This window comes from Chroicocephalus ridibundus, chromosome Z (genome assembly GCF_963924245.1).
Source record: "Chroicocephalus ridibundus chromosome Z, bChrRid1.1, whole genome shotgun sequence".
Classification (NCBI taxonomy): domain Eukaryota; kingdom Metazoa; phylum Chordata; class Aves; order Charadriiformes; family Laridae; genus Chroicocephalus; species Chroicocephalus ridibundus.
This window is the reverse complement of record NC_086316.1, coordinates 55,675,542-55,702,469: the sequence shown is the minus strand read 5'-3', so window position 1 is coordinate 55,702,469 and position 26,928 is coordinate 55,675,542. Positions and strand designations below refer to the sequence as shown.

General features: G+C 42.7%; 2 protein-coding genes across 5 annotated transcripts in view; one reads left to right on the top strand and one right to left on the bottom strand.

Moving 5' to 3' along the window:
- The window catches only part of BRD10 (bromodomain containing 10), a 52,518-nt gene extending 44,501 nt beyond the window's left edge, over positions 1-8,017 (bottom strand). For 2 of the 4 annotated variants that reach the window (XM_063319636.1, XM_063319639.1), the window contains exons 1-3: positions 7,851-8,017; positions 6,752-7,389; positions 4,033-4,233 (exon numbers count right to left, since the gene is read on the bottom strand). In XM_063319636.1, coding sequence (XP_063175706.1) covers positions 4,033-4,233; positions 6,752-7,332 — 782 coding nt within the window. In that variant the 5' untranslated portion in view covers positions 7,333-7,389; positions 7,851-8,017. The other 2 variants (XM_063319638.1, XM_063319637.1) reach the window with 2 other exon arrangements.
- Positions 8,018-8,272: 255 nt separating this feature from the next.
- Positions 8,273-26,928, top strand: part of LOC134509061 (uncharacterized) — a 41,522-nt gene continuing 22,866 nt past the window's right edge. Inside the window, exon 1 of the mRNA XM_063321531.1 lies at positions 8,273-8,367. Coding sequence (XP_063177601.1) covers positions 8,273-8,367 — 95 coding nt within the window. The remainder of the gene's footprint in view (positions 8,368-26,928) is intronic.

Genomic DNA, 26,928 nt, shown 5'->3' with positions numbered 1-26,928 from the left:
ATACAACCTGCGTAGGTAAAGTGGGCTTTTTTTTAATTCTGTCTTTTGTCCTATTTCCATGGATTAATATAATAAATAAAAATAAATAATTAACAAGTGGGACAGAGGAAGAAACTATAGTAAGTAAAAAGTGTTCCCAAAAATAAATTTCAAAGTACTCCTGAATCCCACTCCCTCCTCCCTCCTAAGTGTAAAACATACTTCCAAATAACCCGCTGCCTCCAAAAGGTGTGAGCTCTATTAAAATATGGAAATAAGCTTAAATATGAATAAATAGACAGTGAGACAGAACATCTGTAGAAACAATCACATTCCAGTATCGTCTAACACAGGCTGCAGATGATCTAAAAATATTGCCTTTGCAAGCGGTTTTAACTTACCATCAATTAGTAATTCAAATTAAGGTAAAATTCTCAAAATAAATACAATACCCTAGATTCACCTCTGTCTCGCACTTCATAAAATAACAATCATTACAGTATTTTAAAGATGTTTTAAAATAGAAAACCATACATTGTTTCACCTGCAAAAAGTTTCCCTTTTTTTTTTTTAAAGCTATAATTTTATCACAATATCTGTAGTCCATTCTCAGTAGACATTCAAGGGAAAATGTAAATAATAGCACACTTCCATATCTTCATTATTGAAGTCTTCCTACTAGCTGCCCATCTTTTGGGGGGCATAATTTTTTCCTGTGGTGTTTTTTTAAGAGAGAGGATGGGGATGAGGACGGGAGAGGAGGTGGGGCAAGGGTGCAGGGGTGGAGGGGAGACAGAGAGAAACATTTGATATTTAGCAGGGCAAATATCCCTACACTGAGAAATTCTCTGGACAAGCATATTTGGCTTTTATGCTGACAGCAATTGTAAAAAAAAATATGGTTGCTTCACACTTTTATTTACATTCATCAGGAATATGTTTGCAGGCATGTATTGTGTTTACAATAATAACACAAAACTATTCTAAGGTCAGGCTGACATTTCCAGACTAACAAAGGACAAACATACTCCTAGAACACGCCTGCAGCACTTTTGCAGCTGTTGAGCAGATAAAACCACGGCACCCGACCTTAAAGCTCATCGGACATGCTCCCCAAGTAAAGATACTACCTAAACCAGACTCCTGATATAACTCCCCACTTTTCTTATCATTTTCTTCCTTAAGACAACAGACATGTCTCACCAGCTAATTCCTTCTCACTTGCAACAAGAGATTTCACTTGGAGGGGAGAGGTGTCAAAGACCAGACTGTATTTCCCTCCCCCCCAGTTACCACCTTCTAACCCACTTAAGTGTTGAGTAATTTTTCACAGGTATGGCACTGGAACTCTGATGAGAAGGTACAGAGAACTGTTTTAATTCTACGATAACTCGTTCTTATAAACTTTCTTTAAAAAAAAAACAAACTAGAAAGCTACATACAAAATAGCAATGTTACTTATTATTCTAAGTTAAATCGAGATTTAATAGTCAGAAGATATTAAATTTGGAGATGCCCGTGTGACCTTAATTCTGTTTCTATAATGTTAAACAACTAACTTGCAAACAGAATTGGATTCTTAAAATGTTTAATGAACATGTCTGAAACTTACCCCAGGATCATGTTTTCAGAGATGGTAAAGACATGGAGCTGCCTAGCATAATATTCAACAAACCAGAGTCATACAGATACTTAATTCCCATTGAAATCAATCATTTAATCACCTGGCATTCACTGGTGCTTTTAAAAATTTCAGTAGGAGTCACCTCTATGTTTTGGTATCTAAATGCCCCTGTATAGGCAAGTATTATCAATTATATAATAATTATTTATTGTTAACTAATATGTAAGCTAGTATGCATATTGACATGTTATTTAATTAGCATGTAACCAAGCAGCCAAGTAGAACCTCCTGGAAATGTAACTAACAATCCAAAGAAGATATTCAATATTCTGATAATTAGAAAAATTGAACAAAAGGAAAGTTTATAAACAAAACTGACATGAAAAGTAAACCAGATAGCTGGGGCGGGGGGGAAGTACTTTTGCTGCTGTACAGAAACTATTAACTGCAAAATAGTGAAATCAGCTTTGCAAAGACATCTGCTCCGTTTTTACATATCAAGCCTACCATGTGTCACTTGGGGGAGGCTATAAAACACTACATAAAGAAAAAAATTAAATAGATTATGCAAGAAATGGATAAACTACAAGAAAGACAAGGATAACTCTACAAAGGATATAACAAAAATAACGAAAGGACTTGGAGTAGGATTGCCATTAGCTACAGAAAAGAAGATAAAAAAACACATTCAGGATATTCTTCCAAAACACGCAGTTGAAAACAGGCTCGTAAAATCAGTTTCAAGGATTTTGGAAAAAAAACCTAAAAGTATTTTAAAGATTTCATTTGCTGCAGTTCTTTCTACTCATCATAAGATGCCTGTGCCTTACAAGAGTATCTAAATATCCAAAGCAAAGGATTAGATATTAACTTGGACTTCCACACACAATTTCTTTATGTATTAGGCTAAGTTTTGTAGAAAGGCACTTGCATTTGCAGCCTTACTTATCTAGGGCCGAAAGTATGTAACTTCTTCTAGTGAGGCAGCTAAACAGCCTAAACTAGGATAATTACTAGCTAGAAAGTACAGGTATACTGAGTGCTTAGCTGGACAGCCAGAAAGCGAGTACTTTATGTTCCGGATAACTCATCTGCAAGTTGAGTGAATAGGAGGTGCTGACTGTCCAAACATAACTGATTTGCCAGCACACAAGCAAGTTATACTACCACACTATACACAGTTTTATGGGGAAAAAGAGCAACAGAACAAGACCAGGAGGAAGGCAAATTTCAGTACAGCAGAAACTAAAATCCTAAACAGCTTTCCCACTCATTTGAGTTGACCATTACAGTCATTCATAATTATACTCTGACATAGGATACCCTGTATTATAGCAACAGATTTGGACAGACATTCTGTTACAACTGTGATGAAAGGCTAAGTGAAACAATCAATAATAATAATAATCAATAAAATACTCTGTATCCACTAAAGTAGCACTTTAGTTCTAAGAATCATAGAACAGTGCCATCAAGTTCAGTGATCTAGAGCACAGAGTTGAACAGAAATTAAGACAGTTTTAACAGAGAAAAAATAACCCTAGTGATCTTTGCTTTTTTGCGAAGTACGAGGTGGAAATAAAGATTCACTCATTTCTAGGGAAAGGGTACTGGCTAACACTGAAGTCAGCCAAAACTGTATGGCTTCAAATCTGTTGAAAATGAAGATTACCTGCAAAATGAGAGTGAACTGGTTATATATGGGAAAAAAGCTGGAAATATTTTGTTTCCTAAAGCTAATACTGTCTTATCACCATGTTCCATGCTTCAGACACAGTCTCTCAAGTTACTGTTAAAGTATATAAGCTTATAAGCTTAATTTTCCTCAAAGTGAAACATATCACAATCAACATTAAACACTGCCTGGAATTATATACCTCTTCAATTTATGAAAACCACAAAAGCCCACAGAGTTAATTATACACACATTCTAAATTTGTTACCTAACTGAGAAGCTGAAATGCCACATCAGTGAGATAACAGGAGTGGCGCTGGCAGAGGTAATTTGCTTCTAGCTATCAGTGAGGGAAGCAGTGACAAGATCACAGAATTAAACTGTAGTTAGCATTCTGATAGTTTTTAATCTCATTGTTGCATGGAAAACGGTCCAAGGAGAGGCATGATAAACCATGACTGAGCTAACGGGAAATTGCTGTGGATGCTTTCAGTTACTATTAACAGTTTCATAATCCTGAAATAACAGCAGCCTTAATTTATTTTAAAGCTTATATGACTTTAGCAATTTTTCAATGACGTGGTAAATCAAAAACTAATTTCGTGATTTGTGGATGCACTGTATTGAAGTCCTAGGTTCATTCATGAACTTAAGACACATTTATTTACCTAGAGAAGCCTTAAGGAGCTAGCCCTGTAGAGAACTAGGAATACATAATTATTTAAAACCAAAACAAAACAGCTTTTCCTATTACCTCTTTTCCTCTTTTGCTCTCAGCTGTTCCTCTTGTCTTAGAACCTGAACCATCACAGACTCAAACATGCCTGTTGACAAGCCTACTAAATTGCGAGGTGTGGAACGACGTCTTGTTGAAATGCATGCTGTTCCTTTCTCATCTTCCAGCCCATAGCATCCTCTAGATGTTACAGCTATCGATGTTTTCTCTCTTAAATGCCTAGAAGAAAAAAGCAAGCTAATTCACAATTACAATTTCCCTTACCAACAGCACTTCAATGCCTACACTACCAATCAGAGATCAAGCATACTTACGCAGAAAAAAGCAGTGACTTTTCCTCTGACATTTTTTCCACTTTGAACGTTCCTTTACGAAATTTTAAGTTTAAAACCAACATGCTAACATGAGCTATGTTTTCACATCTCTTAAAAATGGTGGAGATCTATCTCAAGCAACCCAACATTATTTGAAGATTGAATTTTCTATATTAATCCATAAATATTTGAAAATAAAATACTTTCACAAGACCTGAGATAAGAAACTATTATTTTCAGAAGACACTTAAAAATATTTTGGGAAAAAAAAAGCGCACTTTTTGGTTTGGGTTGAAGGAGGAGGGAGTGTTAAACAGCAGTTTAGTTTCATTAAAAATTAAAAAGATGAAAAGCAAAACACCACAAATTTGGTTGTAAAGTTTACATTTCATCTTACACTGTTTTATAGTTCTCCAGCAAAACCAGTATGAGAAATAACACTCCATTACACAACCTCTGAAAACATTTTTTTGGGGGGGAGGGAGGGAGCCAACCTCCATTCTAAGTTAACTTTCTATGGTTTGTAATACCTGAGAATCATATAACCAACATTGATTGCTTCCCTTGAGTCACTTGATGGTGATCATTGAGCTAAATGCTGCTCTGTAATGAAGCAAGGATGATTATTCCAAGAAGTAGTTCTTGAATTTCATTTTACTAATAAAATTAGTTACACACATAAAACAAATCTATCTGAGCAAAAATTGAAAAGGAACTTTGAGAAGTCTAGATTCCATAATCCTTTCTATATATAGTTCTTAAAAACTTCTACCAAGACAGTGTACACAGACAAATTGAAAAAATCTTTAAAAATCTCTGAAGAGCTAATATAAGAGAAATTCACTATATATTGAGGTAGGATTATTTTTAGTCAGTTTAATATTTCTTAGTATTTATTTGAACAAAGACTGTGCATTTGTGAAAGAATTACAACAGCAATTGAACTTTTTTAGTAAATACATATATTGCTATTTGATGACACAGTACATAAATTGACTCCGCTTTCTTATGGAGTTTCTAATAAAAAGGCATTGAGCATTCTCAGATCCTACCTAATCCAATGAGCAGTCATAATGCAACAAAGAACCTTCAACAAAATGCCCTTCAATTCAATACAGTTGAGATGTTACAGTCACACAACATACAGAAAGGAACTTGGCACAAATCTTCCAAGCTGCATTTGGTTACCTATTTATTTGCCAGTAGTAACTCTTCAAGCCAGGAATTCTGCTTATTTAAAAAAAATAATAATAATCAAGTTTTACTCAAGCAAACTACCAACATTCGTGCCCCATTAGGTTCAACTCCTTCCGTTCTGCTCCCAAACTGTCCTAAAACTGCTGTTACACAAAAAAAGTTTCAAATACAGTGTTGCTACACCAACACAGAATACATTAACTCCAGCGTATTCAGTTGAGTTCTGCACCATGCTCCTCAAGTGTTCCTACTACACAAGCAAGGTTCTTCTTACCAGCTGGCAGCTAATGCTCTGTGTCACTAGCAAGTTTAAGGTTGATGGACATGCACAGCTTTACACATTTCCTAATACTGTTCCTTCTTCACCTTCACCCTTTGCCAAAAAATCCTCCTGGTTTTTACATGCAAAATATTATGTCACTCAGAAGACCGATGACCCTTTCTTTGTAAGAAGCAACCATTGTTTTCTGAATATGACCAAACTAAGACTATGTCAGACTCGTAAGAAACCATGTATTTCAGCTGTGATTTATGCTGGGCTTTCTACTATACAGTTTGACAGCTTTCTATGCTTCAGCTGCTTTGGCTGATAAACAAGTTCCTGCCAGGGACTTATATTTAAACATGTCACAATTTCCATTTTGCCATTCAAGACTATAACATGCCAAGCACTACCTTTCATTTTATGATTATCAAAAAATATCCTGACACTAAATTACCCATTTCAAAGCACATACTCTGGCTGAAGATTTTTTTCCTACTTATTTGGAAGACACTAAAAATTTCACAGACTGTAAAAATCACAATTTTTAAGTGACAGTTGTTTATATTATACAGAGTTTGGGTAGTTTCACTTGCTTTTGACAGCATAAAATAAAGAAAGGAGCATTTGACATCTTGTCTAAACAAGTGTGCTTCCATGTTCATAAAGCCTTCTTTCAGAAGGAAAATCTTAGCCAGGAAATGTTGTACCCTATTTTGCATTTTAGTATTTTTGGGTTTGGAATCTCCAAAGCATTTTGAATTCAGATTTGGATAGTTCCCAGTAGGAAACGTTCCCCTTTGTGGAAGTACTGAGAGTTCATGGGAACCATTCAAATTTGGTTTATTGTGTGTTTTTTTAAAAACCATTCAAATGATATTTTTTACTTGAAGAAAGGCACCCTCCTGATCTACTTTATGTAAACGGCATCTCGCAGGACCCCTATAGAGTTTTATACACCTACCGGGACAGCAGCGCCAGCTTCTGTTCCAGCATCATCTCCAGCTTCTGGGCCTGTTTGGAGAGCCAGTGGTCTACACCGTGCAGCCGGTAACACGTCTCCAGCATCAGGCGGAAGTCACCCACGAAATCTGCTATGCCTGTGTACTGCCCACTGGAAAATTTCTCTTCCATCTTCAACAGCCACATTCCAGCTGGCGACTGCTGAGAAGAGTGACTGCTGTTGCGACCGGAGAGGGAGCCAACTCCTTCTTCCCTGATGGATGACTGCTCCGCGAGAGGCTTCAAAAACGGTGCTGTCAGCGGCCGGTACTTCTCCATGAGAAACTCGCGCAAGATGCGGTATCCCTGCTGCAGCTCGGGATTCAGGCTCTGCTCCCAGGAGCAGCCGCCGCTCTTCCCTCCCGCATCATCTCCCTCCTTGTCCGGCTCTTCCTCCCCGTAGCGAAGGCGGATAGCCGCGGGCCGATCGGACGAAAGGTCTCCGCCCGCGGGCTCTGCCGAGTCCATGTCTCCCACCCCGCGCACGCACAGGGCCCCGCCGGCTCCAGGTGGACTGCCGGCCCCGGGCCGGCTCTTCAGCATCAGCTAGGGACAGCCGCGCTCCCCCTCGCCCAGCCGGCGAATCGACATCGGGCTCACCTATGCACAGAGATACGGTTCAGTCCCTCGCCAACGCTCACCCGCGACGGCCTCAGCCCTGCCCCCAGCTGTGAAGGTTGGGGGCCGGGGGGGAAGAAGGCCGCGGATGCCGGAGAGGAGGCAGCGGCCGGCCGCCGGGCTTGGCCCGCCTCTCCCCGGCGCCAGCCTCCCCTGGCCTCTGCCTGGCTCGCCCGGGCCTGCGTACGGCCCCGCCCGCCCGCCCAGGGACCGCGCCCTCGCCCTCGGGGGCCGCCCCCGGCGGCGGGCAGCTCCGCATCCCTCCGGCCTCCCCCCGCCCATGATGGGGCCTCCCTCCTGCGCTCCACCGCGGCCCCCTCCTGAAGAGGGGAGGAGCGGGCGGCAGGTGCCGTCCCCGCGCTGGCCGCCCCCGGCTGGCCCGTGTTGTGCGGCGAAGCGCTTCCCGCCCCCCCCCCCCCATCATCACCACCACCCCTCCTCGCCTCACAGCGCGGCGGGCAGCGGTGTCAGTTAACGGCCGGCAACAGTGACAGTTAACGGCCGTTGCGCGCGCCCCGGGGTGGCGGGGGGCGGGGTGGGGGAGGGGGTGGCGCTGCGGCCCGGGAGAGAGGCGAGAGAAAAGGGACGCGGCGCCCCACCTAAGGCGCACGCGCCGGAGCGGCGGCACGCCGGGTGCGCCGGACGCCAGGTGAGGTGGCGTCATCAGTGGGCGCCCGGCCCGGCCCGGCCCGGCCCGGCTCGGGGCGGGGCGCGGGAGGGTGAGGGCGCCTGCGCGGCGCGGGGCGGTGGCTGTTGGCGCGCAGGCGCGAGGGGCGGGAATGGCGGCGTGAGGGGAAGGGGAAGGGGAAGGGGAAGGGGAAGGGGAAGGGGAAGGGGAAGGGGAAGGGGAAGGGGAAGGATAAGGATGGGGTGGGTAGGAGGCGGCGGTGGTGGCGGTGGTTCTGCGTTCCTCGGGCCTTCCCGCTGTCTTGGAGACAGCGCAGCTGTCGATCCAGGGGCGTAATGGCACCCACCAGCCGCGCCAAAGCGTAAAGGGACGTTTGCTCTTCTAAGAGATTTCCTCTAAGGACACCCGGATTTCCCCGGCGTCAAAGGTGTTGCAGCGGTTAGCGCGAGGGGTTTTGCCGAAGCGTTCAGTTATAACTGCTGAGGCATTTGCCCGAGGAGGTTTTGTGGGTGGAAGGTGCTGGAGACCACGTTGGACCACCCTGTGGGTGCGCTTGCAGCAGCACTCCCCGGTTTGCCCTGGGCGCTGTGAGGTCCCGCTCACCCTCACAAGCGCGCTCTGAGGAACGTTGCCTGGGCGCCAGGGGACCCCACAGGCGTAGCCTTCAGCACTGGGGAGTAGGTTATTTGCGTGCACAGTTTTGAGCTTGTCCCCCCCAACGTACATAACTCTGAAACACTTAAGGTACCTTGCTAAGAGAGAGGCAATGAATGGAAGGGTGAAAAAACATACAAGGCTCAAAAAGCTTTCTTTGATCAAGACTCTACTTTTATAGGGGCATTCCTGTCCATTCTGCAAGGTAACTTTCTGCAGAGATCATGCCAGAGACCTTCCTCATGGTGTTACCAAAGACAGGCCTCTGCTTTGTTTATAATGATATGGTAACTAAAATGTTGATTGTTTCCTACTACCCTTCTTACTGTGTGAGAAAATAGCTAATTACTGACCTTCTTAGAGCGTGAGAAAATAGTCACTGAGCTGATGCTACAGATAGTGATAATGAGGAGACAGCCAGAAGTAGCTAATCACCAAGGACAGGATAACAAGAAGCAGTTAATCACTTCAAGGTTCTTTTATGCGTCAAGTATGTACTCCTATACCAATTAGGACAGAGCTGTGGCTACTTCAAGGAACATCCTTATCATCCTCAAGAAGTTGGCAAACTTTCAGTAAACTTTTACTGTTCTGAGATGACTCAATATCTTAAAAGGATAATGTGAGGAAGGGTCTCCTTACCCAAACGACCACCGAGAAGCTCACGTTTGCACGGAAGTGTTTTGCTGACACAGCAAAATGTAATACGCATGTGCAAAAGGGCTCTTCAGTCATCCTAAAGAATACATAAGCCTAGGTGGAGTTATGTGTTAGGTAGGCAGAATTATGAGAATCTTTTGTGAATAAATAATGGGTGAATATCCCCGGTAAGGTGTGCTAGATTTGTGGGTTTCCCCCCTAGCACCTGACATTGAATAAAGCAATACCTCCTCTCTAAACTACCTTTGGTTTCAAGAGCTTTTATTTCAGGTAACAATGACAGCATCTTGATGGGAATAAATCAGACTTTGCAACATAAAGAGATGTAGAACCACTCTCCTATTGTTACTGTATTTTCTTATTCTAAGGACACTGTGAAATTTCGGTCCCCTTCATCTTTGTTTGGTCACAGCTGGCACTCATAAATGCTTCTGTCAGGCTGTTTTTGTGGAAGGGGCCTGAGCGGAGGCTGCAGGTGTAGCACTCACACTGCTACACTTCCCCCGTGGCCTGGGCCCTTCATCAATGATCTGGATGAAGGGATTGAATGCACCCTCAGTAAGTTCGCAGATGACACTAAACTGGGCGGGCGTGTCGATCTGCTTGAGGGTAGGTTGGCTCTGCAGAGGGATCTGGACAGGCTGGACCGATGGGCTGAGACCAATGGTATGAGGTTCAACAAGGCCAAGTGCCGGGTCCTGCACTTGGGACACAACAACCCCATGCAGTGCTACAGGATTGGGGCAGAGCGGCTCGAAAGCAGCCCGGCAGAAAAGGACCTGGGGGTGTTGGTTGACAGCCGGCTGAATACGAGCCAGCAGTGTGCCCAGGTGGCCAAGAAGGCCAACAGCATCCTAGCCTGTATCAGGAATAGTGTGGTGAGCCGGACTAGGGAAGTGATCATCCCCCTGTACTTGGCACTGGTGAGGCCCCACCTCGAGTACTGCGTTCAGTTTTGGGCCCCTCGCTACAAGAGGGACATTGAGGTGTTGGAGCGTGTCCAGAGAAGGGCTACAAAGCTGGTGAGGGGTCTGGAGGACAAACCTTATGAAGAACAACTGAGGGAGCTGGGGTTGTTTAGCCTGGAGAAGAGGAGGCTGAGGGGAGACCTTGTCACCCTCTACAACTACCTGAAAGGAGGTTGTAGAGAGATGGGGGCTGACCTCTTCTCCCTGGTGACAAGTGATAGGACGAGGGGAAACGGGTTCAAGTTACGTCAGGGGAGGTTTAGATTGGATATTAGGAAACATTTTTTCACTGAAAGGGTTATTAAACATTGGAATAGGCTGCCCAGGGAGGTGGTGGATTCACCATCCCTGGAAGTGTTTAAAAAAAGGGTAGATGGGGCACTTAGGGACATGGTTTAGAAGTGGCTTTTGTCAGGGTAGGGTAAAGGTTGGACTTGATGATCTTAAAGGTCCCTTCCAACCTCAACAATTCTATGATTCTATGATTCTATGACAGACATTTGGGTCCCGTGAGGTTAGCAAAATCCCCCTCTAGCCCCATTTTCCAACCCCAGTCTACAAAGCCTATCCCAATACAGCGTGTGCATGAAGGCTGATCCCCAAGGTCCTGCCTCCTCTCCTGATCACTTACTGATATTATAGCTACCTAGTTTTATGGCCCAAAATCTCCTCTTGAATTGCAGATTCCAAAGAAGTGAGGTGAGACGTGGTACTGGAGCACAAGCTGCTGCGTGCCTCCACATTGGAGGGAGATGGTCCTTCCTGGAGGACCACAGTGCATTGAGACCTTAGTGACCCATGCAACAGCCAAACGTGACCTTCATGCCTGTTTACACCACCGCCGTGATCTTGCCTTTATCTAAAAGTGCAGCAAGAAGATATGTGAATATCCTTTCTGTTTGACAGTAGAAATGATGAATAGAGTTGTTTTCTTTTAAGAAAGTCCTCTAACAGCTTGAATGACCACAATGGGGTAGCCCTTCCACAGACAAGGTCTTTACGGTGTGCCCTCCTCAGAGGCTCATTTGATGCTGCACTACTCATGGTTTGTGGCATCTGTGATGCTGTATGATAACAGTTCTCTATTTCTTTATGGTGTAACTCTAATAAATTGCATTTGAAATGATAATTTGCAGAGTCTGAATGCCTTTCTTACTGGCAGCATAATGGACCGCCGTGTCCTGGTGCAAAACAGAGGGAATTCTGTCTTGTGTTTTCTTCAATAACTTATCTCAGGAAGAGCGTTCAGCTTGTCTAATTCCTGCTCTAAGCCGAAGGTGGAGGGTCATCATAAGGAGGACAGAAGAGTGGGGGGCTTCCTGCAACATAGGTGGAGATTAAGTCGATGGTTGAAAAAGGATGATTGAAGGTGATGGAAAGCAGCCAGCCAAGTGTCCTGGTTCTGGTGGGCATTGGGTTAATTTTCATAAGGAGCTGAGATGGGACTAGCCAAACAGGTATTTGATACCATGTGAGGGACATGCTCAGTATATAGCTGGGGGAGCTGGCCAGGTGAGGGGGCAGAAGTCAGAAACTGAAGCTTGGGAGCAGGTTCGGGTTCGGGTTGGGGTCAGTGAGTGGTGGTACATTAATCGTGTTTTGTATATTCCTCTATTGTTGTCCTTTTCCTCTTTCCTTTGCTGTTCTGTTAAACTGCCTTTATCTCGACCCATGAGTTTTGCCATTTTCTTCTGATTCTCCCCCCATCCCGCTACTGCAGGGGGAGCGAGCAAAACACCACATGGTTCTCTGTTGCCAGCTGGGGCTAAACCATGACACCAAGTGACACTGAGAATTTCTAGTATAAGTTGAACAAAAGTAGATTAGACTGGCAGCTCTTTTATCAGCTTTGTGGCTTTGGGCTGTTCGGCCAGCAACACTCACTTTCACGTACTGCTGGGTCAGCCAGATGGGAAAATTCATCCAAGGAGAACTCCTAGACCTCTTCCCACAGGACACTCAGTTGCTTCCCTGCTCCTCTCAATCCCTGGCCCAACAACACATAAGGCCATGGGTCTTCACAAGTCTTGAGATCAGGCCTGCCCTGGATTAACGAGGATCCACTTTCTAGTAGGCTTCAAGACAAGGCTTTTATTTCTTCAGGACTGTGAATGTCCTTCTCCTGTGTTCCAGACCCATTGAGCTGTGGTTGCTTGCAGTCTCCCCGCTGTGCGACCTGCCGGCAGCCAGACACTTTGCAAGAAGTCTGTTAGCCACGCGAAATGGCAGAGCAAAAGAAAGCCTTGCAAGACTATGGATAGTCCATCTATTTCAGTTGGACCTAACATGAACAATTGTAGGAGAGAGGGAATTGTAAGTCCTCTTCTTCTTGTTTGGTTGCTGTAGTACTGCAGCTCTTGTTCGTGAGCGCTCTGCCCTGCGTGCCTTGTGGTGTCTCTCTGCTCCTGGCTAGCCATCTGCTCCCTAACGCTTACATTATACTGACCTACACTGCTTGCGATTGCCCAAAATGTGGGTGGTGTGCTCCAAAGGATTTCTTTCTCCCTGAAATACAACTTCACAAAGACTAGAGATGGCAACAGTAAAGTCGATTTGATTTGTGTCAGCTAATCAGTTACCATCTCTCCAGCTGTCTAAAAGCTCTCGGTGTACAGGTGCCTATTGTGATTTCTTTGAGGTGTCTGTCTTCTTAATGAAACAAAAAGAATTTGTAGTCTCTGGAACATGCAGCTTTGTGATGGGGAGACTATAATGAACCACAAAGCCAGTATCTGTTTTCCACTTTTTTTGTATTCCAAAAAGTTAGAATTTTGGTTCAATGCTCGTCTTCGAAAGTGTTTTGTAGGTCTTCCCTGCAAGTCAGGACTGAGATAACATGGATGGTTATATCATATGCTGCATATCTAAGTAAATAAGAGCAATTGTTTTCAATGAATGTTTAGCTGTTTAGCTTTCAACTCCACTTTTTTTTTTTTTGGAAGGAGGGTTTGTTTGCGTGGAAGTTCATTTATACTTTCTTCAACAATACCAGGTAGCTTAATAAAAGTTGATACTTCTTGCTATACATCTGGCCTTGCCTTGAGGCTGTGAGAACTCGTAATCAGAATTCTGCATACAATTCATGAACTAGTTACCTGAGAAGCCACAAAATATTATGTCTGTAGATTTTGGTGTGATAACATCTCAACTATATTCAGGTCTGCCTTAGAAAACAGGTCGTTTGGTTTATGGTGATGAAAGAAATACAGATATCAAGACTACCCTCCGAAATTAAATTTCCAGTGAAGAATGGGACCACATACTACCAAACGAGATAATATCCTTTATTGGGAGCTGTGACTTGTATCACCAAAATATTTGAAAAAGGGTATTTTTTCTAAGTATGCAATCAAAGTAGGATAAAAGCATAAAAAAAGTACCTGAAATGAATTATACTGGAGAACAGATCATTGTATCTATCTACAATGACTTTTATATGTTATTTTTTCTTCTGTAACGAAAAAATACATTTCATTTAATCAATCCCACACTATACTATCTATGTACTTTCTAAGTCTTGTCACACGAGGGCACTGTTGAATAAAACCCATACCCCATTCCTGCTTTAAGTTAGAGGTAGTACTCCATTTCGATGTAACAAGGATAAAACCGCTGAAACAAAACCAAACTTACTTTATAAATATGTAACAGCGATAAACGGAGTTGTGTTTTATCACATTCAGTATTAGTAACAGGACCTATCAATCACCTACATATCAGAAAAAAAAATTTTTCTGGATAAATAGAGCTGATAAATTTAACACTTCAATGAGTCTTATTCTAATTTATCTCTGTACATCTGAATTTGATATATTGTTTTTTAAAAAAATCAGGATATAGTTTTACATCTTTTTTAACCATTAAAAAAATGTGGATCTGCATGATCTTCTCTAAGACAGAATGTGACACTAAATGAGGCCCTCTGCCTTCATGTTACCACAGAGATGGCAAGAAATTTTCCAAGTATAGTGTTATCCCCAGTGTCTGAGGTATTTAGGGAAGAGTGCAAATGTCAAGTGGATAAAGGTATACCATGAGGGAGAAATGTGAGATATGCTTGAGAAAGAATAATCTTCCATATAAAGTTCACAAAGGACAGAATGATCTTGTAAAGGAATAGAAAAAACTATCACACATGACCAGTATCCTGTACCTCTGATACGATTGTTGGGTGAGGGAACCTTAGCAGGTCATGGAGGCCAAATTCAGGGATTTAAAGTTAAGAGAATATTTTAGGCTGGCTGTGAAAGCATCCACGAATTCTACAGGCACCCATTGACAATGTAAATATTTACTCTTTTCCTGAAACTTGATTTGGATATTATTCTAAAGTTTTTATAGTGTGCCTGAACCTGATGCTTTGCCTTTACATTTGCTCTCAAACTGAAATCTGTTATTAGACCATAAAGGAACAGCTAATGGCTACAAATATTATATACAGTAAGATGAACTACTAGGTAAAACTGAAAAGTTTTAACTTCCTCAGTTACTTGTGGCCATTGTCTATATTTAGCAACAGATTATATGTGCATTCTCACAGATTTATACATAATTGTCAGAAAATGTGTAAAACATTTTACAGAAACTAGTTTAAACCTCTTAAATCCAAAGGCCCTCGAGCCCAAGTTGTTGTCTATCCTAACCTTTTCAAGAGGACTAAAGCGTTTTTGAGAGGGAAGATATCACCATTCCTCCACTTTCAAAGAATCATTTAGTCTGGCAGAATTATAATATGCATATTAGGACACTGGAAGGTTGTGTCGTAATATGGACAGAAGCTGCTTGTTTCAGGGTGTGGGATGAAGAAAGAAGGATGATGTCCACAGCAGCAGCACAGAAAGAGTGTTTAGGAAGAAGAGTAAAATTGTCTGTTTCTTACCATGAAGTCCTGGACTTTATGAATCTTGAAATAATGTTATCTATTTGCTTCTGGAGCAGTAAAGGGGGATCAAAAAGTATCTTCCACCTTCAACTTCAGGTTATGCTTCACATACCAGAAAAAAAATCTGCTCTTCATATAACACACATCCACTCAGTGTATCATTTTCTTCTTCTCCTGGCATATCATAGTGACTGGTTAGCTTACGATTGCCTTCATTCTTCTTCTTCATGTTCATGAACAGATTCTGCTGTTCATACGTTAAACCCATGGATCCGAGATTCAATTTTCTGCTACTGATGTGACCCCCGCTGTGAAATAGGAGATGGCCCACATTAAGGGTCCTTGGAGCTCTTCTGTGAGGGGACTAAATGAGCACTGCCAGTAGAAACAGTTAAACTGTGTGCCCAAATAACCACATGCTGGTAAATAAAACCAACACCAAAATCCAGAAAATGCTGTCAAAGTTCTTTTCTTTTGAGGATCTTCCGCCTGAAGTTTCCTTTTTATCAGCTGCACAAAAATTCTTAGCGAACAGGGTCTCTGGTGTGTGAAGAAAATGACCAATCTTTGATATGTTCCAGATGAGTTATTCTGCTGGTCTTTTTCATCTCCTCACATGTCCCACCAGCATTACTTAGATCTTCCTCCCATTTAGGGATACAATACTACTTTTTATTGCTAATGCTGTCCTCATTGCTGATTAGATACACAAGCTGACAGAAAACAAAGAAACCATCCTTGAATTTTGCACTTTAGAGGCATTTCCCCTTTTTTGAGTTCTCACAGCTGAAGGTGTTTTCCAGCGAAAGTTCTGTGGTAAATAGTGCTGAAAAATTACAGTTCTCCTTAAAGACATCTTCTAAGTCATCCTTGGCAACTTAAAGGAAAGCACAAGTAAAATTTTACAATGTATTACCATGCACCAAAAATCCATTCTCTTACAAAGACCATGAATAAGTATTGAATTTTTATTAATATGACATGTTACGATTCAAAATTCTGTTGTGATATCTTTGTAGAAGTAGAGAAAGAATAAAGCAATTGTCCTGGATTCAGCGACATAGGACTAATTTCTCTTCTAACGCTGGGCAAAACTCCACTTTTGGAAGACTTCAGTGTCTAAATTTGGGAAAATATTTATTTTATAGCCAGCTAGGCTATGGTGGGATTCAGGGTCTCAGTGTTTTCAGGCCTTATCAGGTCCAGGGATGAGGAGGAGCAAGGCCTGGGCATTTGACTCAGGCGGGCCAACAGGATTATTTCGTACCATGAACGTCACATTCGATAGAAATTAGAAAGTTTGCTGTGTAGTTTCTCTCTCCCTTGATGGCGGCGGTCCAGAGAAACTCCTTGCCCCAGTGCCAGACCCCATAGCCCTTCCCTTCCTACCGAAGCCGTTGTGCTTGCAGTGTCCCACATTTACTGTCCACTGCTGGGAGCGCGCATCTTCCTGCTGGTAGAGTTGGCTGAGTATAATTCTTGTATATCTTATATTAGTATTGGGATCAATACTGTTTCTTTAGTATTATTGTTAATTATTTAGTCTTATCCTGTTAAATCTATTTATATTTCAACCCTTGTGTTTCCTTGCTTTCCCCGATTCCCCTTTCTGGGTGGGGAGGGGTCATTGGGTGATAGAATGATTGTCTAAATGACAATAAATTATTGTGGGTTTTCTCAAACCATAACAGCAACTGAACAAATTCAAATGTTTTTTCTTGATTCCAGATTGCCTTTGAAGTCCACTGTGTGATCTAGTTACTTCTGATTAGACTGCTAAACTAGGCTCCTCCTGAAGAGCAGTGTGATGGAACTTGCCATCTTTCTTCTATTCTAAAAGTTTAAAGTTTTATATTCTTTCCCATTTCTACATTTTATAACTCACTCACCTAGTGCCATCTACTTTTTCTCCATAACTCTGCATCAAAATTGCTTTTTGTCGCTTAAATATGTGACGGGCAGAACATAGATGTAGCTCTGACATTGGCTGCTGAATGGTAAAACTGACCTCAGCTGGTTCCCTGTGAACTGATGTGTAGTGATAGGAAGTTACTCTGCTGCACTATCTTCACATCCTTAAACCTTCCCTCATTCCCTGCCACACCTTCCATTAACAGCAAGGCAAGAGTGACTGGTTCAGCTACATGTGTGCTTGCTGGTGTCACAGATGAAAAAACACCTTAAACTGTGAACGCTGAAAGGTGGCAGACAATAGCTGCATGTTGAGGTGGTGATGAAGCCTGCTACCTGCTAGGTGCAGTAGATACGGGCTGGCTGTAAATTTTGGTAGTATCTGGACAAAATAAAAGTGGCGTGTCCTGAACCTTCCAGTTAATAAAGAGACAAACCTACCAGTTAGGAGGCAGATCATGCATTGTGCTTCTGCGCTAGACTATCAGAAAACGGAGGACTTGGGGACGTGGAAAGAGCAGGCTCCAAAAATGGGTCCCTGAATAAAAGTGGTATCACGAAGTGGAAAGGGGCCCAGAAAGCAGAAGGTGAAATCCTGGCTGGAAGAAAGATCCAGTAAGTGGGGAAGATCCTGGAGATGGTAGAGCTGTGTGGAGGTGAATGCTGTGGTATGCCCAGGGACCTTCGTCGTAATGCCCGAGACTGGAGGCTGCAGGAATCGGCACAGCAGGAACCAACATGATTTTCTGCCTGACCATCCCAGACCAGCAGGGACCTTCCTACAGAGGACGCAAGTTGAGACCTAGGAATATGACGTGAGTGAGTGATTGTGCTGAATAATCAAGTAGGGTAAAAGATCTAATCTCTTTGGTTCTGCAATAGACTCCAGTGTTCAGATCCACTGTGGGCTGTCATTTACTGTGTTGCTCCTGGGCAGCTGGACAGCCTGTACCTACAGGCTGATAATTAGGTCCTTAACCAAAGAGAAGTGAGACTCTGCTGAGGTCTGATCTCAAAGAATAACTGTGGAGATCAGGCTGCAGCTTTTCATTCAGCAATGTTTGTCGATCTGCCTGCTATTCAGCTGCTGTCATTCACAAAACTTGAAAGAATCCATATTTTTTTCAGCTAAGCTTCCTCATTCCATGCCCTTGCTAAACTTGGTCAAAATTATCCAGCAGGTTAAAAAGTGATTGGAGAGGACAGACAGACAGGACAACTGCATAAGCCTCAGTTCCTTAGAAAATCAGGGTAACAGGAACTTAGTCATCTCCAACACTGTAAATTTTTACTCTTCTCTCTGTAATTGTGCAACACAAGAAAAGCCACGACAAAATTCCTTCATATAGACTTAACGTTTATTTATGTGGAAGGTTTTGCAATTATACTTAACTATGTCCAACTGCTGGGCTGAAACCTGTTTTTCATTGTTCTGGTATTATAGAAATGGCAGTTATTTCCCTTTCCCATTGATGAAGAGTGGAAAAAAATACAAGGATATAATTTTACTAGCAAAGAGAGACTTTAATAGATAGATACAGACTTTAAAAGTACACAGAGAGGCAACGCTTAGAGAACTAAAGCATTTGTTCCGTTCACTGCCCATTCAATTCCTTTATTGTCATTAACTGTAAAGACCATGTTCTACAGTATCTCAGAAGATGCATCACGGCCAGGGCTAAAACTGCAGTCACCTAGATATGAATGTCTGCTTCTGACGGGAAAAAAGAACTCCTCCGAATACGCTCACATTGTCAACATTTACAGAGTACGCATTGTGTATCACTGTGCCTGGTGGCTGGTGTCAAACAAAAGAAGCTGTGGCAGTGCTTAATCACCTTCACATTGAACACGCATACAAGATGACACTTGTATCGTACTGTACCAGTCCATCAATGAAGAATAGTGGAAAGACCAGGCAGTACTTGAAAAGTGTAAATTAAAAGGACGATCTGTATTTCTGGATAACTACAAATACCGATGCTTGTTCTGGAGTGATTTCACAAAAGTTGTAGGAATCCATCAGTAAAATTTGGTTAAAATGTAACAGTCTTCAGTCTCATCTAACCACATTTCTTCTGTACATCTGTTTTGACTCTATATTCAAAGAAAAAAGCACAATTATTTCCAAATAGGAGATTTAGAAAACTCAGAGCAAATAAATGAATCAATCCATATAAATAATTATTTTTTTTCTTAATATTAATTTCACAGAATCACAGGATAGTTGAGGTTGAAACAGCCTCTGGAGGTCTGTTGCCTCTATGCCTCCACGCTCAAAGCAGGGGCAACTAGAACAGCTTGCTCAGGGGCCTTGTTCAGTTGGGTTTTGACTGTCTTCAAGGATGAAGGCTCCACAAGCTCTCCAAACAACCTGTTCCAGTTCTGTCAAGCTGCTTTCCAATCAATCAGACCAAAGGCTGTGCTGGTGTGGGGTGTCATTTCTCCCCAGGTGCAGCACTTCGCAGTTCCCTTTGTTGAACATCATGAAGTTCCTGTCAGCCTGTTTCTCCAGCTTGTCAAGCTCCCTCTGAGTGGCAGCACCTGGTGTATCCATCCAGTGTATCAACTGGTCCTCCCCATTCTGAGTTGTTTGCAAACTTCCTGAGGTAGGACTCTGCCCCATCATCTAGATCATGAATGAAAATGTTAAACCCCTGTGCCAGCCCTGGGGTACATGATGGGTGACTGTCTTCCAAGGTGGACTTCACGGCACTGATTGCAACCCTTTAAGCCTGGCACCAGTGTTAAACCCACCTCACTGACCACATATCCAGTCCATATTTCATCAGTTTGTCAATAGATATGCAATGGAAGACTGTCTAAAATCTTACTACAGTCAAGATAAACAGCATCCACTGCTCTCCTGTGATCCACTGTGCCAGCCATCTCATCACAGAACACTATCAGATTCTTCAGGCATCATTTACCTTTCATGAATTCATGCTGACTACTCCCAGTCACCATTTTGTCCTTCGTATAGTGTAGAAATGGTTTCTAGTATTATTTGTTTTACCTTCTCTGAGGTCAAGGTGAAGCTGACTGGTCAGTACTTCCCATGATCCTTCTTCTCGTCCTGCTTGCATATAGGAGTGGCATTTGCTGTCTTCCAGGAACGTCTCCCAGTTGCTACGACTTTTCAGAGATAACCAAGAGTGGCCTCACAATGACATTGCCCAGTGCCCTCAGCAGTTGTGGGTGCACTCTGGTAAGTCCAAAGGGCTTGTTTACATCCAGTTTGTTTAAAAGTTCCCTGACTGTATCCTTCTCTGCTGAAGATAAGTCTTCATTGTGCCTCATTGAAAATCCCCATTGAAATCAAGACAACTAAAGAAAAGGAGAAGAGCTGATCTCTTTTTAAACATACGGCACAGCCTTTGTGTTTAATATGAAAATATAAACTTACGGAATGTCCCTTTACATTGTGTCACTCCCACCCTCTTTTGAAGTTAACCCTACTGTTCTTTGGAATAGAAGGGCAAAAGCCAAAGTTACGTGACTCAATTTTGCAGGTAAGAAAGCGAAGCTACTGTAGTCCAAGGAGATGTCCTGACAGCCTCCAGGTTTTTCTCCATATGCAGTGAAAGCACACAACTTATAACACTGCTGGATAAGGCAGCATATTGCTGTGCAGTTGACCACTTTTGCTGAACCCTTTCTGTGGACCTGTGTCCCCTAGAGAGTGAAGAGAGCTCATCTTTTGTGATCTCAAGTTCAAAAGACATCATCCTTCTGCTATTCTTGGAAGCACCAAATGATGTAACCCATAATGAATAAAAAACAAATGCAGGAACATTCAGTGTAAGACCTGTAGACTTTGAGAAATCTTAAAAAACAGTAAAATGGCATTGGAGCAGAAATAGCTTCCATTTATACAGTGTTGTTTTTCACTTTTGTGTGTACATTTTTAAGAATAGAGGTTTCTGGAAAAATCATAGACTTCACAACAGTGGTCAGCATAGGCTTTACTAAATGATAGAATCATAGAATCATTTAGGTTGGAAAAGACCTTTAAGATCATCGAGTCTAACTGTTAACCTAACACTGCCAAGTCCACCACTAAACCATGTCTCTAAGCACCGTGGCTTCACATCTTTTAAATACCTCCAGGGATGGTGTCTCAACCACTTCCCTGGGCAGCCTGTTCCAATGCCTGACAACCCTTTTGATAAAGAAAATTTTCCTAATATCCAATCTAAACCTCCCCTCCCACAACTTGAGGCCATTTCCTCTCGTCCTATTGCTTATTACTTGGGAAAGGAGACGACATTCTCTTGTTTCTCTCAGTTTCCATTCCCTTGACTTTGCAAAATATGTGCTATTTCTTAAAATTATTTTCTGTCAAGTTTTCTGAAAGTTTGCAATGCTTGCAATACTAGACAGTGGCTCATTTAACAGAGGAAGCTACTATGCTTGTTATACTACTACCAAGTTAAAAACTTGGTAAGAGCTTTCATTTCTGCCTGTGTTTGCCGTTCCATAAAACTTACTTCCATAGCCTGAAATCTGTCTAAAGTCTTCTATTACTTCTTATGCCATCTCCCTCCTCTATAGCTCAGAGCTTTCGTCCCCTTTTTATAAGTATAGCTAGTCTATATATTTCTTTTCCTCTCTGCAGTCTTTTAAAGTCAGTTATCGCTTTCCTTTCTCCTTCGCTGCCTTAATGCTTCTTCATTTATGTCCTTTTTAACGTACCAGTTTGCAAGAGGCAAAGTCGTTAGTCTTCTGTTGTATGCAGAAACACATGGAGGTTTAAATAAGTGCCTGCAGTTTTGAGTAGTAGAAAGCTTCACTGTACAGTAGAACAGAATTGTTTAATGACAGTTTGGAAGTACTGGAAGCAATAGATAGGCTACAGTAGACTCAGTTTAGTCCTATATATGTCTTTGGCATGGCATGTAAACAGGATGCGAAGTAAGATAAAGTTGACTGTTACATGCTCGTGTTAAAGTGTTCTTGGAATATTAAAAAACCTTACAGTTTCCAAGAAAAAAGCGTGTTGATAGATTGCTGTGTCAGTTTGTTTCAGTAAGCTGCTAAATATGTTCAGTTTGGTATCTTCATGACTTCTGGGGAGAAAGACCTCAATGTGAAGAAAAAGAGGAACTTTCATAAAATAATAATGTATGTTCAGGTATAATCTGTACTCTCTAATAGTAAGTCACTGAATTCTAACTAGAAACTCGGGATTCAAAACTAGACTATTCTTGACCTGACATCTCCGAAATCTGAAAATCCTGTCTTTCACATCTGTTTTAATGTTTTCAATTGCTTTCACTGAAAATGTTTTGGATAGGCTTTCCTCAGAATAGTAATATTTGTGATCTAACTTCTCCCTAGTGTAAATCTGTCAATATGCTCGAGTCAGAATTAGAAATAAGATTTACACCTAGGTACTAGGCTGTTGTCATCACTCTCTTGGGCAACAGTAAGAAGTCAAGCACTACCTGGCAAAATAAATTATGATGAAAAGTTTTAACAGACTTTTACAACAACTTTGGCTAAAAAGCTTTACAATAGAAATAATTTAAAAGCTAATAATTATACTAAAACTAATTTTATAGCAATTTTGTTGACATTTTTCTCCATATGACTGTTTTGTAAAGGCTGTTCCCTTTAAAGATAATTTAATATGAGATATTAATTTGAATTAGAAGAAATTTTTGAAGATATGTCCAGTGATAGATTGGCCCTAGCATTGTAACTCTAGGGATACAGTCATTAGCAGGGTTTGCAGCTCTTGAAATGCATCGACTCTAATGGTGTAGCTAGGAAAATATATAAAAACAAGAAAGAAGATGGAGAGACCGAGTGACAGAATCATGGAATCATGGAATGGTTTGAGTTGGAAGGGACCTTAAATATCATCTAGTTCCAATCCCACTAGACCACATTGCTCAAAGCCCCATCCAGCCTGGCCTTGAACACTTCCAGGGATGGGGCATCCACAGCTTCTCTGGGCAACCTGTTCCAGGGCCTCACCACCCTCAGAGTGAAGAATTTCTTCCTAAGATCTAATCTAAATCTACGCTCTTTCAGTTTAAAACTGTTACCCCTTGTCCTATCGCTACACTCCCTGATAAAGAGTCCCTCCTCATCTCTCCTGTAGGCCCCCTTTAGGTACTGGAAGGCTGCCATAAAGTCACCCTGGAGCCTTCTCTTCTCCAGGCTGAACAACCCCAACTCTCTCAGCCTGTCTTCACAGGAGGAGTGCTCCAGCCCTCTGATCATCTTTGTGGCCCTCCTCTGGACTCTCTCCAACAGGTCCATGCCGTTCTTATGTTGGGGGCCCCAGAGCTGTAGGCAGTACTCCAACTGGTGTCTCACCAGAGGGGAGTAGAAAGGCAGAATCACCTCCCTTGAGCTGCTGGCCATGCTTCCTTTGATGCAGCCCAGGATATAGTTGGCTTTCTGGGCTGCAAGCACACATTGTCAGCTTTATTGCTGCCCAACTTAAATGCCTCTGTGCAAACGTATGTAGCATGGAGAATAAACAAGAGGAGTTAGGAGACGTGTGCATGCCTGCAGGGCTATGATCTCATTGGCATCACGGAGACATGGTGGGATGGCTCTTATGACTGGAATGTTGGAATGGAAGGACAGGCAGGGGAGACAAAGAGAGGGTGTTGCCCTCTACGTCAATGACCAGCAGGAGTACATGGAGGTCCACCTGAGGATGGATGAGAAGTCGACTGAGAGCTTATGGGTCAAGATTAAAGGGAGAGCAGGGACAGGTGACATTACAGTGTGGTCTGCTACGGGCCACCTGACCAGGAAGACCAAGTGGATGAGGCCTTCTATAGACAGATAGGAGCAGCCTCACATTTACAAGCTCTGGTCCTCATGGGGGACTTGAACCACCCCAATATCTGTTGGAGGGACAACACAGAAGACCATAAGCAATCCAGGGGGTTCCTGGAATGCATTGGTGGTAACCTGCTTCTCCAAGTGATAGAAGAGCCAATGAGGAGAGGTGCTATGCTGGACCTTGTTCTCACCAACAAAGAGGAGCTAGTGGGGAATGTGAAGATCAAAGGCAGCCTTGGCTGTAGTGATCATGAAATGGTGAAGTTCAAGATCCTTAGGGCAGCGAGGAGGGCACACAGCAAGCTCACTGCCCTGGACTTCGGGAGAGCACACTTTGTTCTTTTCAGGGATCTGCTTGGAAGAGTACTGTGGGATAAAGCCCTGGAGGGAAGAGGGGCCAAGAAAGCTGGTTAATACTGAAGGATCACCTCCTCCAAGCTCATCAGCGAAGCATCCCAACGAAGAGCAAGTGAAGCAAAAATGCCAGGAGGCCTGCACGGATGAACAAGGAGCTCTTGGACAAACTCAAACACAAAAGGGAAGCCTACAGAGGGTGGAAGCCTGGTAGAAGCCTGGAAGACAGGTAGCCTGGGAGGAATATAGAGAAATTGTCTGAGCAGCCAGGAATCAGGTTAGGAAAGCTAAAGCCCAGATAGAGTTAAAGCTGGTCAGGGACATCAAGGGCAAGAAGAAAAGATTCTACAGGTACATCAGTGAAAAAAGGAAGACTAGGGAAAATGTGGGCCCTCTTCGGAAGGAAACAGGACACCTGGTCACCCAAGCTATTGAGAAGGCTGAGGTACTGAATGATTTTTTCACCTCGGTTTTCACTGGCAAGGGCTCTAACCACACAGCCCAAGTTGCAGAATGCAAAAGCAGGGGCTGTGAGAATGAAGAACCACCCACTATAGGAGAAGATCAGGTTCGAGACCGCCTAAGGAACCTGTAGGTACATAAGTCCATGGGACCTGATGAAATCGATCCGCAGGTCCTGAGGGAACTGGCATATAAAGCTGCTAAACCACTATCCATCATATCTGAGAAGTCGTGGTGGTCCAGTGAAGTTCCCATTGACTGGAAAAGGGGAAACATAATCCCCATTTTTAAAAAGGGAAACAAGGAAGACCCGGGGAACTACAGGTCAGTCAATCTTACCTCTGTGCCCAGCAAGATCATGGAGCAGATCCTCCTAGAAACTATGCTAAGGCACATGGAAAATAAGAAGGTGATCAGTGACAGCCAACATGTCTTCACTAAGGGCAAATCGTGCCTGACAACTGTGCATTTGGTGGCCTTCTATGACAGGGTTACAGCACTGGCAGATAAGGGAAGAGCAATTGACATCATCTACCTGGACTAGTGCAAAACATTTGACGCTGTCCTGTACAACATCCTTGTCTCTAAATTGGAGAAATGTGGATTTGATGGATGGACTACTCAGTGGATAAGAAATTGGGTGGATGGTCGCATTCGATGAGTTGCGGTGAACAGATCAATGTCGAAGTGGCAACCAGTGACGAGTGGCATTCCTCAGGGGTCGGTATTGGGACCAGTGCTGTTTCACTTCTTTGTTGGTTATATGGACAGTGGTATCGAGCGCACTGTCAGCAAGTTTGCCAATGACACCAAGCTGTGTGGTGCAGTTGACACACTGGAGGGAAGGGATGCCATCCAGAGGGACCTGGGCAGGCTTGGGAGGTGAGCCCGTGTGAACCTCATGACGTTCAACAAAGACAAGTTCAGCAAAGACAAGTGCAAGGTCCTGCACACGGGTTGGGCAATCCCAAGCACAGATAGAGACTGGGCAGAGAATGCAAGAAGAGGAAATCTCCAGGAATACGAAAAGGGAGATGAAAGTGCCAAGAAAAAGATAGAATGGGGGAGGGGGAAGGTGGAGAGAGATACAGAGCCAGAGAGAGAATGGAAAATGCTTCCCAGTGGCCAGCCAGTAAGAGAAGTGTGTGGGGCTACCCAGATGAATGTCTTTCCCCAGTTCCCTCTCCCGTGGAGCAGGTGGTCCCCCCGATAGTACTTTTCCCACAATAGGTTGATATTTTTCCTCAGGACCTGCACAAATTCCTCATTTGTTGTTTTTTCTTTTGAAGCTGTTATTGCTGATGGTAGCTGCTGATGGATGGTGCTGGCCGGGGAAGGTGCTGTACAGCTGGTTTATTGCTGAACTTTCTGCCAACACTAAACTTCGGGATACAATTAAGGAAAACCTTCTACTTATTGTTGAAGGCCATTACTGATGTGGATTTAGAAGGACTTTTCAGATACAGACATCCTCAATGACATAGGAAATTACAGTCTAAACAACAACAAAGTTTGAAATAAACTGTAAAGGCTAAGATGGAAGGTCAGCAGCAATGGGGATGCATCCTCAGTATTTACATGTCTTAATCTACCCAGATTGTGTCAATTACAATTAGTTAAAGGTTGTTTCTGTTTGTGGCTGCTGATGGCATATGTTATTTAGCTAATCTACAGTAGAGTTGGTGTAGTGCATTATAATTTTCATACAGCTGGTCATTTAAAATAAAAAAAATTGTTCTGTGGGCTGTAGGGACTACAAACATGTCACTTAAACCTGGAATGTTACCTCATGGCAAAGGAACAGATACAGCCTGTAAGGACAGTTCACATGACATGCTGTCTACATCTTGCAGCCTGGATCCATCTCCTCCTTACCAGCAGCTGCAGCGTCATCAGATCTTGACCCCATGTAGCCTCTGAACAGCTGTATCAAGAAAAAAAGAAAAGCTTTTGCTGCAGCATACATTTCTCATTGTATTTTTCCTGTAATGAGTCTTACATTATAACATTTAGAATCCTTTTCACATTTTTCAGTCTGCTTGAGTAATAGCCAAAGACTTGAGATTTCAAAGTTTCACATTGCTCTGTCATTGAATACATCTTTTAACAAAGTCTTTCTACTGACCTAGACCAATGTCCAGTGAGGACTTAATGAACTAAGAAAGACTTTCCCTAAACCAGCCACAATTAAAATA